At 51.4% G+C, this 17,918-nt stretch overlaps 1 protein-coding gene and 1 long non-coding RNA gene across 3 annotated transcripts in view; one reads left to right on the top strand and one right to left on the bottom strand.

Moving 5' to 3' along the window:
- Positions 1–466: 466 nt before the first annotated feature.
- LOC139363925 (uncharacterized) lies at positions 467–3,657 on the bottom strand. Its single transcript, XR_011625163.1, has 2 exons — positions 2,468–3,657; positions 467–789 (listed from the first exon to the last, which is right to left on the bottom strand). It is a non-coding gene; the product is annotated as an uncharacterized lncRNA (long non-coding RNA).
- A 122-nt stretch (positions 3,658–3,779) lies between these two features.
- Positions 3,780–17,918, top strand: part of TENT4A (terminal nucleotidyltransferase 4A) — a 43,161-nt gene continuing 29,022 nt past the window's right edge. For both annotated transcript variants that reach the window (XM_011754296.2, XM_011754295.2), the window contains exon 1: positions 3,780–5,017. In XM_011754296.2, the coding sequence (XP_011752598.2) occupies positions 4,314–5,017 (704 nt within the window). In that variant the 5' untranslated portion in view covers positions 3,780–4,313. The remainder of the gene's footprint in view (positions 5,018–17,918) is intronic.

The following is a 17,918-nucleotide window of genomic DNA, read 5'->3' as shown; positions in this document are numbered from 1 at the left end:
GCTGCACTTATCTGTAGAAATTGATAAAGAGAAAGATCTCCCTCGCCCAGCATCTCAAAAACTGCATTTTACATTCAGTATTGTTTCTTGATTGCATTAAGAAATATACTGCAGCCGGGCACAGTGGCTTATGCCTGTAATCGCAGAATTTTGGGAGGCTGAGGGGGGTGGATCACTGGAGGTCAGGGGTTGAAGACTAGCCTGGCCAACACGGTGAAACCCCATCTCTACTAAAAACACAAACATTAGCCAGCTGCGGTGGCACACACCTGTAACCCCAGCTACTCAGGAGGCTGAGGCACGAGAATCGCTTGAACTCTGGAGGCGAAAGTTGCAGTGAGCCAGGATTGCATTACTGCACTTGATCCTGGGTGACAGAGTGAGTCTCTCTCTCTCTTTCTTTCTAAATATATATATATGTGTGTGTATACTGTTTTTAATTTACATAAAAATATTTATAATCATATAAATAACAAAACCTCGGCTTTAATTACAAAATGTTGTTTGGTGGCTGGTGAACCAAATTAAGGAGGATTAGCTAGAGGCAAACTGCTAAGACAGAGTATGAGGCAATCAAGAAAAACTTAAAGTACCTAAACAATGACAACCTGTGTAACAGATCCTGGAAGCTGGACAAGGGCAACTGCACGTGTCCATTCCTGCTGGGCCAATCAATCAGCTGCCAGTCATTCTGCCAATGTTCACCGAGGACTGATGTGTCAGACAATCCTTGAGCTGGTGCACAGCAGGGACAGGCCATTCCTATCCTCTCTTCATGGAGCATGCATTCTAATGGGGTGGGGGACACAGATGATAAATGCGATAAAATATAAACGAGGTGGTATAGTATCCCCCAAAAAGATATGTTCAAGTCCTAACCCTGGGTGCTTGCGAATATGACCTTATTTGGAAACTCTTTGCAGATGTAATTAGGTTAGGAGGAAGACACAAGGGGGACCCTAATCCAATGCCACTGGTGTCTTTCTAGAAGAGACACGGACACAGGGAAAACGCCATGCGATGATGATGACAGAGTGGAGTGATGCATCTACAAGCCAATGACACACGGAAACATCATGTGATGACATGTCAGAGAGTTGGGTGACGCACCAACAAGCCAAGGAATGCCATGGTTTGCCAGCAACACGAGAAGCTGAGAGGAGAGCATGGGGCAGACTCCCTTACAACCTTCGGAGGACACACGGCCTCAAACTTGATTTTGGACGTTCAGCCTCTAGGACTGTGAGAGCATGATGCACTTGTTTTAAGCCACCCAGTCTCTGATATTTTGTTACACAGCTCCAGGAAACTAATGGAGAAAAAGCGAATGGGGAACAGGGGCTGCTGAGGGTTATGTTTACATTTTAGACTAAAGAGCCATTCGGACGTCCTAAGATGGGGAGGGGGGAAAGCACGCCAGGCAGATGGAACAGTAAGTGCAAAGGCCCTGAGGCAGGAGGGTGCCAGCTGTGATTTTGGCTGCTATAGTTTGGGTTAGGGAAAGCGCTGGGAGGTGAGGTCGGGGGAAGAGGGTAAGGACCGGGGGATAAGGGACTTGCAGGTCATAGCAAGGTTGTTCCATTTTGCTGAGTGAGAAAGAAAGCCACTGGAGGGTTTTGAGCAGCAGAGTGGCATGAAGTGATTTTCTTAAAATTTTAAGTTCTGGGATACACATGCAAGACATGCAGGTTTGCTATACAGGTAAATGTGTGCCATGGTGGTTTGCTGCAATTGTCAACCCCTTACCTAGGCATTAAGCCCTACATGCATTAACTATTTACCCTGATACTCTCCCTTCCCCCAACCCCCCACAGGTCCCAGGGTGTGTTGTTCCCTTCCCTGTGTCCATGTGTTCTCATTGTTCAGCTCCCACGTATTACTGAGAACATGCGGTGTTTGGTTTTTCTGTTTCTGTGTTAGTTTGCTGAGAATAGTGGCTTCCAGCTTCATCCATGTCCCAGCAAAGGACATGATCTCATTCCTTTTTACGGCTGCATAGTATTCTAAGAGTAGCAAGACCTGATTTTTAATAGTAACATCTTTTTTCTTTTTTAAAAAGGATCACACAAGCAGCTGTGCAGAATGTGGGAAACCAGCTAGAAGGCACTGCTTTAAATTGGACAGGTGGTGGGAAAGGGCGTAAAGAGGGGTGGAGGGAGGAGGAGGGGTAGCAGTCGGGTTCTGGATGTTTCTGGCAGTGGAGCCAAGAGTATGTGTTCATTGTGGACAGCGAGAGGAGCCAGGCATGACCAAGGATTTTGGACTGAGCCATTGGGAAGCAAAGAGCTCCCGAATAACGGCTGTTTGACTTGTCTGTGATTTTCTGTAGTTTACTGAATGCACGTTCTAATCCTTCGCCATGATTTCTACATGTACAATACGCAGGTACTTGAAAACGTCTGAAACATTCATTTTTATTATTAAACACCCCCACTTGCCCCAAAGCCTTTGTATGCAACACACGTACCTTTCCTGTTGGAGCGATGTTTGGAGAGTCAAGTGCTTAGTAATGTCTACTGATCTGTGCTGGAGACGAGGGGGTAGCATTTACAACACGCCGGTAGGAAAGCCCGGTATGGTTCTACTTAAAAGGCTTGGAGCCCGGGCGCCACTGGGCTAAGGCGGTTTCAGGGCCCTGGCCCGGGAGTGCATTTGCGGAGACTCCCCCTGAAGACAGGGCGGCAGCCGCGGGGCCTCACGTCGCCCAGGCTCGCGGGGCACCGCGATGATCAACGACACTGGCGTTTGCTTTGGACCTCACAGGATGTGTGGTTGACGCTGTATTCCAGTGCCATTGTCAACTCGGCTTCCATCGCGCTCGGAACACCGGGATGACAAACAGCAGGCTGTGGATGGCCGGCGGTTTCCTACCGACTCCTGTCTGCTCCGTGCAGCTGGAAAAATCGAAGCCGGGGGCCGGACGCGCCGCCCACGAGCCATTCCTCGGCTAGCACTGCCCATTTTGCCCAGGGAATTAACTTGGACGTTTTCACTTCACTTTTCGCACAAAAAATCATTTAAAAAAGAAAACCAAACGCCTGTAAGCAGACCCGCTAGAGAGCAGGACTCCGCCGCCCGTCCTTCCCGGCTCCGGAGCGGCGGAGCCAGTCACCGGGCACTGCACGCGGGCAGCTCACCCAGCGAGGTGCAGGGAGCACGTGGGCCGGCGCGCGGACCCCGGAGAGCGCAGCGTGAACTGCTGCTCGGCCCCTCAAATGAGAAGCCTGCGGCGGGATCTGTGACCCAGGCCGGCCCTTGCGTCAGGAGACAGAGCCCGCCGGCTGGGGGAGGCGCCTGCGGTGTCGTCCGCGGCCCTCGCCTGGCTGCGCGGAAACTTCCACCGCTGGCGGTGACCGCCATGCGCCCCTGCGCACGCGCAGCGCAGCACTGGCGGCAGCCCGGAGACACCAGCCCTAGCGCGCATGTCTGCACGCCCAGCTCTGCACGCCACGGCGGGCCAAGGGCGGCGTGCTGGCCTTCCAGCGGCTGCCTGTTCCTCCCAACCCCGGCCTAGTCTGGAAGGGCTCAACGCCGCCGCTGCTCCCTCCAGCCCCTCCCAGTTGCGTAGCTTCTGACGCCGACCTCACCCCGCCCGCGGCCGAAGGACCCCAACGCGCAGGCGCGGTAACCACGGCGGCGGTGTCTAGTGAGTATTTGAAATCGGCCGCGCGTGCGCACTGGCGACGCGGCCCGGCGACCGAGGCCGCGCTTCCTCCTGCCGCCCCCGTCCCCGCCCCCTCCCCCGCCCCTCATTGGAGCGGAGGCGGCGGCGGCCCCCTCCTTCCCCCGCGCTGTCGCCGCCGAGAGTGTCTTTTCACCGCCGCCGCCGCCGCAGGAACGCGGAGCCAGCGGCGCGAGCGTGACTGAGGGCTGGGCGCACGGGCGGCGGCGCCTCCCGCGGGTCCCTCAGCCGCGCGGCGCCTGGGCCCGCCCCCTCGGCCCCGCCGCCCGCCCCTCTCCGATGGCCTCTCCCCGCGGCCCGAGTGGAACGCCGCCGCCGCCGCGGCCCCCGCGCCCGCCCCGCGCCGCGTGAAGCGGGAGCCCCGAGACCGCAGCCGCCCGCTGGGACGCGCCAAGCGCCGGAGCCGCCCGCCGCGGCCTGACCGGGCCCATCACCGCCGCCGCCGCCCCACGCCGGAGCCCGACGGGAGCGCGGCTCGAGCAGGAGGCCGGGGGCTCGGCCCGCCCGCCGCCGCCAGCTCAGGCCCGTCCGTCCGTCCGTCCGTGCGCGCGCGGCCGGGCCTCGGGGCGCGGCGGGGGCGGGGCCGCGTCGGGGCGGGCGGGCGCGCGGGCCCCGCGGGGGCGGCGCGTGGATGGATCCGCGCGTGGCCTGGATCCAGCCCGAGCAGAAGGGGCCGGCCAATGCCCTGTGGATGCAGATCTGGGAGACCTCGCAGGGCGTGGGCCGCGGCGGCTCGGGCTTCGCGTCCTACTTCTGCCTCAACTCGCCGGCGCTGGACACGGCGGCCGCGGCGGGGGCGGCCGGGCGGGGCGGTGGCGGCCTGGGCCCCGCGCTGCCCGCCGCGTCGCCCCCGCCTCCTGGCCCCGCCGCGCTGCCCCCCGCGTTGCTGACGGCGCTGGGGCCCGCGGCCGAGGGCGCGCGGCGCCTGCACAAGTCTCCGTCGCTGTCGTCCTCGTCGTCGTCCTCGTCCAACGCGGAGTCGGGCACCGAGAGCCCCGGCTGCTCGTCGTCGTCCTCCAGCAGCGCCTCGCTGGGCCGGCCGGGCGGCGGCCGCGGCGGTTCCTTCTTCAACTTCGCCGACGGCGCGCCCAGCGCCCCCGGCACAGCCAACGGGCACCCCGGGCCGCGCGGCCCCGCGCCCGCTGGCTCCGCGTCGCAGCACCAGTTCCACCCGGGTCGCCGGAAACGCGAGAACAAGGCCAGCACCTACGGCCTCAACTATCTGCTGTCCGGCAGCCGCGCGGCTGCTCTCAGCGGAGGGGGCGGCCCCGGGGCCCAGGCGCCGCGGCCCGGCACCCCGTGGAAGAGCCGCGCGTACAGCCCCGGCATCCAGGGGTGAGTGCACGGGGCGGCCGCGGGGGCGGGGGCGGGGGCGGGGACCATGGTCCTGGCCGGCGCCCGCGTTGCAGACACCGGTTACAGGCGCCCGGGCTTCTTTTGGAGGATGCATGTTGAAGGCCAAGGCCCGACTCTGCTCTGAAAGTTTTTTTTTTTTTTTTTTTCTTGCTAATATGAAACTCCTTTATAATGAAGTGACTTGCCCAGATCCCCTGCCCAGATCCTGCAAGTAACAATGCAAGAAAGGGGCTGCTGAATAGGACCTGTAGGTATTTGTCTTTTTTACTCTTGAGACTGGAAAGGGAAATCGACTCTCCCCCTGCACCCCGCCTCCGGGCAAGTGAGGAACCCCTTGTTAAAGTGGGGCGTAGATAAGTGTGGAGTTTCATTAAGTTAAGTTGCAGAATAATTTAGCATTACCAGGAACTCAGATCACGTCGAAGGTAAATATTAACCGTTTTTATTTCATTTAAAACAAAAATTTAACTGTCAATTTAGAGGTGATTCATTGGGGGGGGGTTGTGTGCTTTAATTTCGTGCTGCAGTTAACATAAGCATAGTATATACATATTGGCTTAATTCAAAGAAAAAAACAGATATGTCATATATATCTATTCTTTGGAAGATGCCATTATTATTTTAAATACTTCCACATCCGCCTGGAGGGAATTAGAGGCTCTACTTATATTTAGTGCACCTACAGACGGCAAGGAATGAAAGCAAAGGTGGTGTGTGTGGGGTTGGAATTGCCCCAGGTGAGGCTGTTCAGGTGTGATGCTGTTGACGCAGCCCTTTGGCCATTTTGGGCTTTTCTGAGCGTCTGGAAATAATTTATGTGTGGGTTGTATGTCAGTATTTTAAGACTTAAACGATAAATTTTCCTTGCACGATTTTTTTCCCCCAATTTAAAAAAGAAGGATTTGCCGGGGTATGAGGGTTGTTACATGCAGTAGAGTCCTACGAATAACCACAATTGCTAGGTGTTGGGAGTTGTTACAGTGCACTTTTTCTTGTAACTCTGTTTCTCATGTGAAGTATGTTGGGAAACACAGTTGATACTTCTTTAAAGCGTGTGATAAACTGTAATAGCCGCATGTTGTGTAACTTTTTTCACCTATCTTGGGCTACAAGTGATGCCTTCTAAATTCCCTGAAGGTGTAAACATGCATTGCAGACACTGGCGGGAGGGCAGACTCCTCTCCCTCCAGTTCTTACCTGTAGAACTTTCTGAGAGCAGGTGGTTGGAAGCGGTTTCTTCTTGATGTATAGTAATGTATACCTCAGGGCTCGCTTGGGAGGACCTTTAGGTTTCCAGCCTGTTATGGAACTGGCATGGGCTCCGTGTCTCTTAGCACTAGAAAAAACAGACACGTCGTCTCTGCAAGTCCCCTCACGCTCTTCGTCACCCACGCCCAATCAATCATCAGATGCTGTTCGTTTGGCCCTTTTAATCTCTCCACACCTCATCCTCAGGCAGTCTCTTGTTACCTCTGTGGAGATCGCTCAAGCAGCCGGAGGTGCCTTCGATGCACTCTCGTCCTGCTTGAGTCCTTTCCCATCACTGCTAATGGGGTGATCTTCTCTGCCGGCAGGTCTGGTCAGGTTCCCCTTTACCCTCTGATGTCACCTCCTCCATCTCCAATCCCCCACATTAAAGTCTAACTAAAGCCTAAAACTCAGCAACACCTCCAGGGTTCTGCTACTCAGATGACCCTGGGTCCTGGCCCCTGGCCCCATGCCCCACCCCTTGCCAACCTGTTAGAACCCAGCTGTAAGGCAGTATGGTGTAGGGCATAAGAGAGGGCTCTGAAGCCCGTCAGGAGGTCTGGTTTGATGCTACAGTCATGCTCTTGGAACCTTCCTTTTCACCTTTGCTGGAGACCTCTCCTTGCCTGTTTCCAGGTGGTGTGTACCATGCCTCCAGTATGGCCCTGGGTGCATCCACTTCCTGCTGTCTCTGCCCAAAGGGGCCCGTGAGGACTACCTGCTATGAGCCTAGAAGGGCACGTTGACCTCTGCTTGGGCTGCTACTCAAGCTGCTCTTTCAGAAGTAAACCTAAGCGGTGGTAGAGTTGGGCCTATGACTAGAGGAGGTAAGGTCCCCCCAGTGATCATTTCCACATGGCCCGTTGGTCCTACATGAACTAACCTTTTCGTGTCAAGAAATAGTTCCGTCTAGAACTTTCTTCTGGCCATCAGCTTACCCAGAGTGTTGAGAAAGGCCACCAAAAAGTCTTTCAGTTGTGCCTTAGAGAAGGAAATAACTGAGTTTTAAAGGCACACCTGAGCTGACCAATAGTAAAGGATCTTGTTGCTGGGAAGCTGCTTGGGGTTGTGATATAGTCCCAGGACGTGCACTTCTGAAAATGCAGTGTGCGTTCCTCATGGGAGGATGAGCCTGCTGCGGAGCACTGGCTGAACCCAGTTGGGTCTTTGCCTGGTAGCCCATGTGGCAACCCGCACTATTTGTCCTTTTCTGGGGAGGAGTTTTCTGTCCTTGGACACTTTGCCTGGTGGCTTGGCCTTGTGAGACTGCCAGTCTGCCTTCTGCTCAAGTAGGATGAAGAAAAAGCAGGTGAAAGAGGACAGGGATTGGTGCAAGAACCTTCAGAGGAGAGGAGGTGAAATGCTCCTTTTGACTCTGGTTCTTACTCCATTGTTTGATTGAAATCCCAAGCCTTTGTTTTGGGAATGGTGTGCTTAGCGTGAGCTCTGCTGTTGACCTGGGCTTCTGACCTTGAGATGTTGGGCAGGTGTGTGGACAGGCCCTGGGCCCGTTGCATCCCAGCCTCTGGCTGCTGTTACTTGCACGTGCTCTCATGCCCTGACCCAGCAGGGCTTTGAGCTGTTGTTACTTTGCCATGGTCATTCTAGCAGCTTTGGAAACCTCTCCAGGTTAAAAGTCTTGCGTAAGTGAGAGTGGGAGCATGGCCTTCAGATATTTGGCCACATCCTTCCTGGTGTGTTACAGAGACCCAGGAAGAGTGTAGTTGAACGAAGACATGTGCAGGTGTCCCGGGCCTTGAACAGCTTCTATTCAGAGTTTGGCCTTGCGAAGGCTGTGCCATCTCAGGTGTGCCTGCAGTGTGCAGCAGGTGTTTGCAGCTTCCTCTCTGCAGGTTTCTTGATATTTAATTTCATCTTTTAATATCTTCTGTTAACTCAAAGGAAATTCTTAGTTTGACGTATGAGAGAGACTGACACTGTCAGCATAGGACATGGTCAGCCGTATCTCACAAGGCCCCTGGTGAGAGTCGTTTCCAACTTGGTGCATGTTTTTTTCGATTCTTTCTTGCAAAGGAGTCAGAGCTTGGAGGCGCAACCAGGATCCCCTCCTCTCCCTCTAGCCTGGCCTCACTGACATAAAGTAGAGCAGGTGTGACCTGTCTGGAACATCCTTGTGATGCTCAGCAGGGCCTGCTGCAGAGCACGGGAGGCATCACTCTAGGGGCCTTTCCCTCCCATACCTTCCTGTGAGTGTCCAGGATACATAGAAAGGTTGTCGTGAGACCTGCCGTAAAGGATGGCGGTGGCACGTGTGGACCTTGCTTTCTGAGTTTCACTGTCTGAGTCCCAGAGGTATAAGCTTGTGGAGAGAAGTGTACATGATCACACTAAGCAGATACTTGCTCCTGCACTGTTGGAGGAGGAGGAGGGATTAATTTCATAATTTCATAAATCAACTCTTCCAACACTCCTCCTGTTTAGTAATAGCATCACTTGTTCCTGTCTTTTGTTCCATTGCCAAGCTCCCCAAGGTGAAATTGAAAATAGAGTGCAAGACACAGGCTGTGTTGGAGTTGAGGAAAGTTTTGCTGGAGAACTGCTTGCACCACGTGTCTGGTCACTGATAGATGAGGACTGACCAGGTCAGGACAGCTGACACTTGGAGAAGGGGCTGCCCCGGGGGGCATGACAGACTCTGGAAAAGGAGGGTTGGAGTATTAAACTGGCTGGGAATGAGAGGCCTCTAATCTTTTCTCCAAAAAGAAAAAAAAAAAAAAGGCTTAATGCTCATGCGGTGGAAGTCAGAGTGAAGCAAAGTGAGTTCTGTCTGTCTTGCTGCTATGAGCGTGTGATGGAACAACAGTGTCATTTGCTTTTCCTCAGAAATATTTAATGCATGTTTGTGACATAATTTTTTTAAGTAATTTCAAATAAATATTTTAAAGTAAAAAGTTCTAAGATTTTTGTGTCTCCAGGTAAAGTCTCAAACTGTCTTTGGTCACTAATATGAGATTTTGTCTTCATTTTAAATGGATTCATGTAAGTGTCCTGTGGGAGAAGAGTTAATGGTTATCCTTGGAAAATAAGAACTTTTTATGCCTCAGTTAGGTCGTATGGTTTAGGATCTGATTTTGTAGTTGTGGAGTAAAAAAGGTTGTTTAAGAAAAAAAAAACAAAAAACCTTGATATTCAAATTCAGAAACTTGATTTTTGAGGATGCAACCAGAATTTGGACTAACGGTGGAGAGGGCTGGCGGAGTCAGACCACCCAGACTCGCAGAAGATTGAAGAAGCTGCAGTGCTACTGTGGAGAGGCCCTTTCTAGGAGGTGTGGCTGGCTTGTCAGTGCTTTCTCTTCTCCGCAGTGAATTGGATGGCAAGCCTCGCCCTCTTTGAAAGCTGCCACTCTGAGCCTGCCTTGAGAGCATCTCAGGGAGGGCAGAGAGGTGGCCTCGGTCAGCGCTGACAGGTGCCCAAATTACCTGACCTGTTGTGAACATGTGCCTGAGTGAGGTGGCCAGGATGCCTTTTCTCCCAACACTGGGGATGTACACTCATGCAACATCCTATTTTTGAGATTTCTATGTTGTGGTAGTTCTCTGTTGCTGTGTAGCAAATTAGCATAAACTCAGAGGCGTAGAAGAACACTCATTTATGGTCTTGTGGATTCTGTGTGTCAAATCAGGGATGGCTGGGCTGGGTTCTCTGCTCAGGCTTTTGCAAAGCTGAAGGGTGTTGGCCAGCTGTGTTCTCAGCTGGCACTCAGGGTCCTCTTACCAGCGCATTCCTGTTATTGTTAGAATTCAGCTCCTTGCAGGATCGAAGTCCTTGATTGCTTGCTAGCTGCCAGCAGGGGAATTGGGTAGGGCTCTCTCAGCTTCTTAAGGCCACCTGCATTCCATCTGCAAAGCAAGGTACTTTGAATTTCTCTGACGTTTCCCGCCAGCTGCTTAGAAGCCCATGGAAGCCCCCTGCTTCTATGGGCTTGTGTGATTGAGTCAGGCTCCTGCAAATAACCTCCCTACCTGAAGGTCATGTAGTAATACAACATGATCATGGTGTGATAACCTTATCAGAGCCACAGGTTCCAAGGAGTAGGGTGTAGGACCTTGAGGGGAGGAGGTTCTTCTGTGGGTAGACTTCCCCTGGCGTGGAATCGGTTGATGAGGAGGTTGTGGTTCTTCTTGTCCGACACTTTTCCCCTGACTGGACTCCAGCCCATCGCAATGACTCTTGCAGATTGCCGGTTCTGTCCTCTGGCTTGGTGGTTACTGCTGAACTCAGGCAGCCACCATAACCAGGAGAACCTTTCTGTGCTGCACTCAGATGGACATTCTTTAAAATACGTCGTTTAAGAAAAGTTTGCAGGAAAGCCGTGTGAATATATGAAACTGCGGTGATTGAAAAGTCCTGTTTGTGAGGTGTCCTGCATTGGCTGGATTAGGAAAGGGGTCATTCCTATGCAGGTGGGGGTCGATGACTTACCCAAGAGTCACCTCTGGAACATTCTCGTATGTTCATAGCAGTCCATCTTTGCAGAAGGTGTGGGGGACACTTGTCCTGCAAGCCCAGGTTCGTAGGAATGTTGGCTTCCCCAGACCCTTGGCCGCAGAGCACCGTGCCTCCTTTAGGAGGGACAAGAAAACTCCCATATGGTTCTTCCCTCTGTCCCTTCCTGAGCCCCTCTGAGTGTTTGGCTCTTGTGGAGTTACTGCTGCTATAACAAAGCTGACCCAACTGCCCTCCTGAGTCTCCTCAGGGAAGGAGGAGCTGTATTGCAGCCTGCATTCTTAGTGCCAAGCACACGGTAGCCACTAAGTATGTATCTCCCAAGAAAGAAGAGCAGAAAGAGGATCTGCCAGCTCAGGAGGGCAGGTGGGGGATGGCAAGTCTGCGGAGTGTTCATAAACCAAATGCTAAGGGAAACTTTTGTTGGTTGTCTTAGAATTTTAAAAAATAAAGTCTGTTGCAGTTTATCTGCTTTCCTTCCTGGAGAGTGGCTAAACTAATGTTCTCTTTTACAATATAGAATGCGAGAGCAGAAAACATTCAGGAAAATTCTATACTGTATTTGAAAAACATCACCATTTAGTTTTAACTGCTCGCTCTTATTATAAAAATTAATACCTAACTATGAAAAGTTAGAAAGCCTGGAGAAGTATGGAGATGAGTTGTCCACCATTGGGCCACCTAGAGAGTGCACTGTGAGCCTGTCCCTGGTGTCCTGTACTCTGGTGATGTGCACTGCATTTGCTGGCAGTGAGCCAGGGAGTGGACCACATCCGGGCCTGGGCCGGGTGGATCTCTGCAGAAGTTTATCTCTCGGCTGACAGGGTGGGCTAGATAGGAGCAGCTCTGAGGGTCCCTATTGGCAGAGAATGTTTTTGATTATCAATGACATGCCTTTTTGTTGTGGGCTTGTGATCTTTTTCTTTCCTAAATCAGCTGCTGTGCATAACCAGTTAGGCTCTCCCGTGGCTTAAGATTGGAATTGGTTTCCCAATGCTAGGATGTGGGTGTTAGGTGGTTTCTATCTTTCCGTTTGAAAGAGGTTTCAGATCAGTGTAACATTTCTAGAATCCTGTTGATCTGAAGGAATGGTAGAATGTAGTAGTTTAAGGGAAATGAAAAGTTGAATTATTTTGATGTTTCTGCTTTAAACCTGCTGGGTGGAGTCCATTTCTGAGCACTGGGAGCCACGTGCTTGGCTCTTGAGAGCCTAGCTCGATCAGCCCATGTCACACACTCACAGGTCTGGCTTTGCCTGGTTTCGCCACGGTTTCTAACTTGAGCCTCAGTTTCCCCAACTGTGAAGCGGAGCCTGTGGCACCCACCTTAGAGCACATGAAAGACTTGGAAGAGGCCGGGTAGCCTGTAATCCCAGCACTTTGGAGGTCAGGAGATCGAGACCATCCTGGCTAACACGGTGAAACCCCATCTCTACTAAAAAAATACAAAAATTAGCCGGGCACGGTGGCGGGCGCCAGTAGTCCCAGCTACACGGGAGGCTGAGGCAGGAGAATGGCTTGAACCCGGGAGGCGGAGCTTGCAGTGAGTGGAGATCGCGCCACTGCACTCCAGCCTAGGTGACAGAGCGAGACTCCGTCTCAAAAAAAAAAAAAAAAAAAAAGACTTGGAAGCACTCTGTGAGTTGTCATGCAAGAGATTAAAAAGGCCACCACTGCCCTTTTCTCCTCTCTTTAAGGAAATTGAAACCAAAAATTAAGTCCTTCTTCTTGCCAGCTGGACAGGAAAAGCCTTTTTCTTGGTTTTTTGAAAATACAGCTTTCACTTTCAGATCAAAGTGAAAACTGCTAAAGACTGAATGTTCTGAGTTGTGGGAGTGGGGGGCTGGAGGGGTGTTATGAATTGAAAGATACTTTTCTATTTTTAAAACATTTTAACAATGCCTTAATAATATCTGTTCTAGTTTTGTGTTTTAGTTTTTTTTTTTTTTTTTTTTTTTTTAACTGTTCTGAAGGTACATCAGCACTGTTCTACAGCTTTAAATAAGAATCTCATCTCCCTAGAGGCAAGGGTACTCTCGATGTATTTGGTCAGGGGTGAATGTGCTGTTCTGTGTAACTCGTTTAAAGTTGGTTAAGGTTTTTTTTATTTTGTGCACATAGTAGAAGGAGTGAATGAAGTGTTTTCTGAACTCTTCCAGCTTTTAACATAGTATTCTGTGTATAGCGAAAGAAAACAAAATTAAGGGCCAGGGAACATTAAGAAGGCAACTAGAACAGCACTGTCCAGTAGAGCTTCCTGTGGAGATGGAATAATTCTAGTTTTGCACTAATACAGTAGCCACTGGCCATATGTGACTTTTGAGCACTTGAAATGTGACAAATGCAACTGAGGAGCTGAATTTTAATTTTATTTACTTTTAATTAAAATTTAAATGGCCATATATTTAGACAGCTCTGAACTGCAGTAACTTTAGACTCTATTTGAAACAGCGTTTGATTCAGTAACTGTTGCTGAAATAAATTGAAACTCATACAACAGTAAAAACTGTGTTACTCAGCAAGTTACCACTGTGAAAGCTCTAGAAATTGTTTGAGTTTCCAATGCAAATCCTTTTCAAACAGCCGCTGTTTTAATAGCACATGAAGCATAAAATAGGTGCATAGCAGCGCAACACAGAGCAACACGGAGAAACTATTGTGACCTGGAGTGTCTCCAGTCCAGCATGCAGGTGATAGGTCTCTCAGCGTTTTTGCACCCAGGTTAATGATGGTGCAGACGGTCACTTCCTTCTCTGAACAGCCTTCCTGGTCACCAGCACCACTGTGGCTCATGTGTGTGAGGCTCTTTTGGCTTAGCTCTCTACGTGAGTTTGCTCCTTGAGTTCCCAGAGCTGACCCATGAAATGAGTGATATTACTCCTGTTTTGTAGATAGAAAACTGAAGCCTTGACAGGCTGACATGACCTGGCAAAAGGTGCTGCACTTGGAAATGTCAATTCACGGCTGACATCTGGACACTTTACTCCTAACTGTTCAGTGAACAAGACGTTGCTAACATGCGGGGGATGGAACCTAGCAACTCATTCTACAAGTATGGTTCAAATATGTTGGTACAGGGCCTTTTGCTTTGTTTTCCTAAAGAGATTAGATTCAGATGTGGCGGAGTGCTTTGACAGCCACCGCAGGACAAAGTTGACAGCTCTGGGGTTGGGGAGTGTTGAGGATTTCGGAGGGAAGCCAGTCCTGGGCAGTAGTGCGCTCTGGGTTCGTGCTTTCTCGAGGTGTTCCAGAACTGGCCTGGAGGGAGGCTGCAGTGCGGCAGCGGGATTTCTGTCACCTGGAGTATTCTTAGAAGTTGCATTCTATGAAAAGTGGAGCATCTGATGAGCTGTTTACTCGCTGTTGTATCTGACGGCAGTTGAAAGACAAAGCAGGACTGGCAGCGCAGCCGCCTCAGTCAGCACTGCTGCGTTGGGGGCTTGACCTGCAGTCTCGCAATCCTGGGCAATAACTCATTTTCAAGAAAGAAAAATTAAACATTAAGTGATTGAAGCGTCTTGCCCAAGCCGCTACTAGAAAATAAAGGTGCTGGTGCCCAGGTGCAGGTCTGCATGGTGTGCAAACCTGGGCTCCTTCCCACACCCCCTCAGAGAGGGCACTGGTATGTTGGAGTGAAGAGCCACGCAAGACCTCTGTGAATGGGCAGAGATGGGCCCGTGGCGCAACACAGTAAAATGTATTTTGGTTATGGGCATTGTCTCTAAACTTATGTAAAACATTATAAAAAATGGAAGGACAACGATGAAATGATGGCCAAAATCATAGAAAAGGATACCTTGCATGTCCTGTGAAATGCAAAGAAATTCTAAAGTGTCATTACGAGTTACCTCATGGAAGAAAGCAAAAGGTGAATCTATCTAGAGTTTGTGGTTCTGACTCACAAGAGACTGATGTTCATGCTGAAGGACAAGTGTGATGGGTGGAAGGATGGAGCGCCAAGACCACACTCTAAAGATGGGAACCTATGGGAACTGTCCAGGGAGATGAAAGCATGGAATGAACTGAAGCTTGCAGACTTGTTGAGTAGAAAGAGCCTTTTAGGATTGGTTTTAGAATAAAATAATAAGGCCTGTGGTTGGGGAAGATGACTTGCTGTTCACAGAGCCTCCCTTAACAGGTGGGGACCTCAGCTTTTCCTTTGCTGCCATCAAGTGATTGGTGTACAGTCCTAGCCACAGTAGTAATCTCTACTGGCCTGACTGAGCCCTCACCCTTTATGCAGTGTCTCCTGCCACCCTCCTGGGAGAGGCTGTTCTCAGCATAGCTGGCCTGGGGTCACACAGCTGGTAGGTGTAAAGCTGGCGTCGGAGTCCAGGTAGTTTCACTCCATAGCCTGCCTCTTTAGCCACCGCAGATGTAGAGCAAAGCAAGAATTGTCCAAAGAGGTAAGCTAATAAAGAGGAAAACAGGCTGGGTGCAGTGGCTCATGCCTGTAATCCCAGCACTTTGGGACGCCGAGAGGGGTGGATCACGAGTTCAGGAGATCGAGACCATTCTGGCCAGTTCTCTGGGCGTGATGGCACGCACTTGTAGTCCCAGTTACTTGGGAGGCTGAGGCAGGAGAATCCCTTGAACTCAGGAGGCGGAGGTTGCAGTGAGCCGGGATCACGCAACTGCACTCCAGCCTGGGTGACAGAGTGAGACTCCATCTCAAAAAAAAAAAAAAAAAAAAAAAAAAAAGGAAAACAATTATGCTGAGTTCCAGTAATCTCTGGGTCCAGAGAAGTGATATCTGGCTTCTCAGGAGAGATGCTGATGCTGTCTGAGGGCCTGCCCAGTCTCCGAATGATTCAGACACTCCAGGGATGGACAGTTAGTGCCCTAATTTTCCCAAGAGGATTCTGAGGGTGACTTCTCTCAACCCAACAGGAGGACCTGGTGCTGTCATCACCAGTTGGAGAGAGGCTGTTTTGTGAGGCTGGGGACCACCTGCTGTGTGTGCCGTCTTACACTGCCATTTGCTGATCGCTTTAGAGCTAGAGGTTGTTTCTAAGAGTACTTCGTGCTAACTAAAAAATGACGACATTGTTTTTATAAAACTGATTCATGGTTTGTTTTTTGAAGCAGAAAGCTCTGAAGTCACTCAGTCCCACCACCCAGAAGGACAATTAGGTGACTGTCACTATAGGACCTCTCTAGGCTCGTGTAGATGGACACATGGATTGGTCAGTAGAAATACTTACATTAAAAGTCTTATCTTTACATAAATTTGCCAAATTATTAATTTTGCTTGAAAGGGAAAGATGTCTAACTTTAGTTGGAAATACTGGTTTCTGAGAGATAGTGCTGAGGCTAAGAACATAAAACATGAAAACCGTAAGTGGCTAAGTGCAGAAACATCAGAGTAAAATCTTTGATGAAGTCTTGGTTTGCTTGGGCTGTGTAGGTTGGAGGCTCAGCCTTTGTTTCTCCCTCCTGTGGTGCCCAGTGGTGGTGTTTCTGTGTCCATGAATTTTCAGCATCTGTAGTTTGTAGTTACGACCACTACTGCCTAGTTATGACCCTAGCCCTTACTGAGGGCCAGGGCCTGTGCTAAGCACTTCCCAGTGTGGATTCATTAAGTCCTCATAACAGCACCATGTGGGGGCAGCTGCGTCCCTATGTCGTACTTGGGACGCGATCTGACCCCAGTCACTTCGGGCTCCTAAAGGGTCTGCAGTCTCGCCTCTGCCTGGGAAACCACGATTTGCAGCATATTCCACAGACCTCATGCTTATCACCAGGAGGCTTCCTGGGACTGCTGTCTGAGGTTTCTAAGTTCCTAACGTGGTTCATGCTTCTGGTGAGTTTCTTTGAGGCGACATACCCAGCATTGCCTCTGGTCAGCTCAGCCCTGTGGTCCCGCGTGGCATCCTGCAGTGTCCTCTGGCTGTGACTCGTGCCGCGCCACCTTGACCTGGCATCCACTGTCCTCCACTGCGTTTGCAGGTGGGAGCCACTGTTGGTGCCTTTTGTCATGTGTGTTGAATGGTCAGGGTCCCAAATAAGAGCTGATTGGGATCATTCTCCTTGAATCTGCCATGTGCCTGGACCACTCTTTGCTTCAGAACTCACACATGTTGCCTGTCCTCTCTGGCTTGGAGGGTTGTGTGGAATCAAAGGTGAGACCCAGTCCCCAGGGATGGGCGGTTGCCTTTGATTGCCCAGCTGTCCTGAGCGCCCTCGCTTCCGCGCCCAGCTGCTGCCTCGGTTGCTTGCTTGAGGATCCGGATGTAGACTGAGGTCGGCCTTAATGTGGCAGGGGGTTTCTCTTGAGCCTTGGATACTTTGCTACTGGTCCCATCTTCCTGTGAGTGGGAGCATCCCGCCTGGCCCAGCCTCCCAGCGGTGACCTTAGCTCTCTTAGTATATGGGCTCTGCCTGCCTTGGTCCCCAGCTTGCCACCCTAGTGCAGTTGCTGCTTCGCTCTTGTTCCACTCCTTGTCTCTGTCCACCCTGTGCTTTATTGATGTGTCCTTACTCGGTGTTTTCTGTGGAGCAGGGCATCCTGGGCTTCCTCTCTGATCCCTGGCTCCTGTGCTCTTCCCTGCTGGGCTCCCTCTTCCTTTCCGTTTTCTGCTGTGTTGCCCTCACACAGCTGGCATGCCACGGATGTCGCTCACCCAAGCCCTTCCTAGTGTTGCTCACCAAACACCTCCCACCTTGCCCCCGGGACCTTCTCCCCTTCCAGGCTGCAGGCAGGCTGAGGGCCTAGCATCTCAGGAGTGCCGAGGCTCAGCGAGAGGCAGTGGGACCTTTGCTGGCAGCTGGGCTCTGCATCCTGACTTTCTGAGGGCTTAGTCCTTTTGGTCCATCTTGAATCTCCTCCAGGCTTTTGGAGTCTCTGCTCTGTAGCTGGCCCATGGGAACAGGTACACTCAGGCCTGGTCTTAGACTCCACTACTTGGGCTGTGCCGGTGCCCTTGGTGTCCTCTTAGTCCGTCCCACCTGGGGGCCCCATCCTGCTGTCCCTTGTGCCAGAGTGCTGTCCTCTTGTCTTTCCACAACTGGCTGCTCATTGCCTTTCCCATCTCAGACTCAGTTCCAGCCCCTTGGTATCAGGGAGGCTCTCCTTGAGCACCCAACCTAAAGTTCACAGCTGTGGTTACCAGTTTAAATTTCTGCCTAGCACCTTTTTGGTTTATTTTGGCTACTTATCTCCC

The sequence above is a fragment of the Macaca nemestrina genome, chromosome 6, assembly GCF_043159975.1.
Source record: "Macaca nemestrina isolate mMacNem1 chromosome 6, mMacNem.hap1, whole genome shotgun sequence".
NCBI classification, from domain to species: Eukaryota; Metazoa; Chordata; class Mammalia; order Primates; family Cercopithecidae; genus Macaca; species Macaca nemestrina.
The sequence above is the reverse complement of the archived record's forward strand: the minus strand, read 5'-3'. Positions and strand labels throughout refer to the sequence as shown.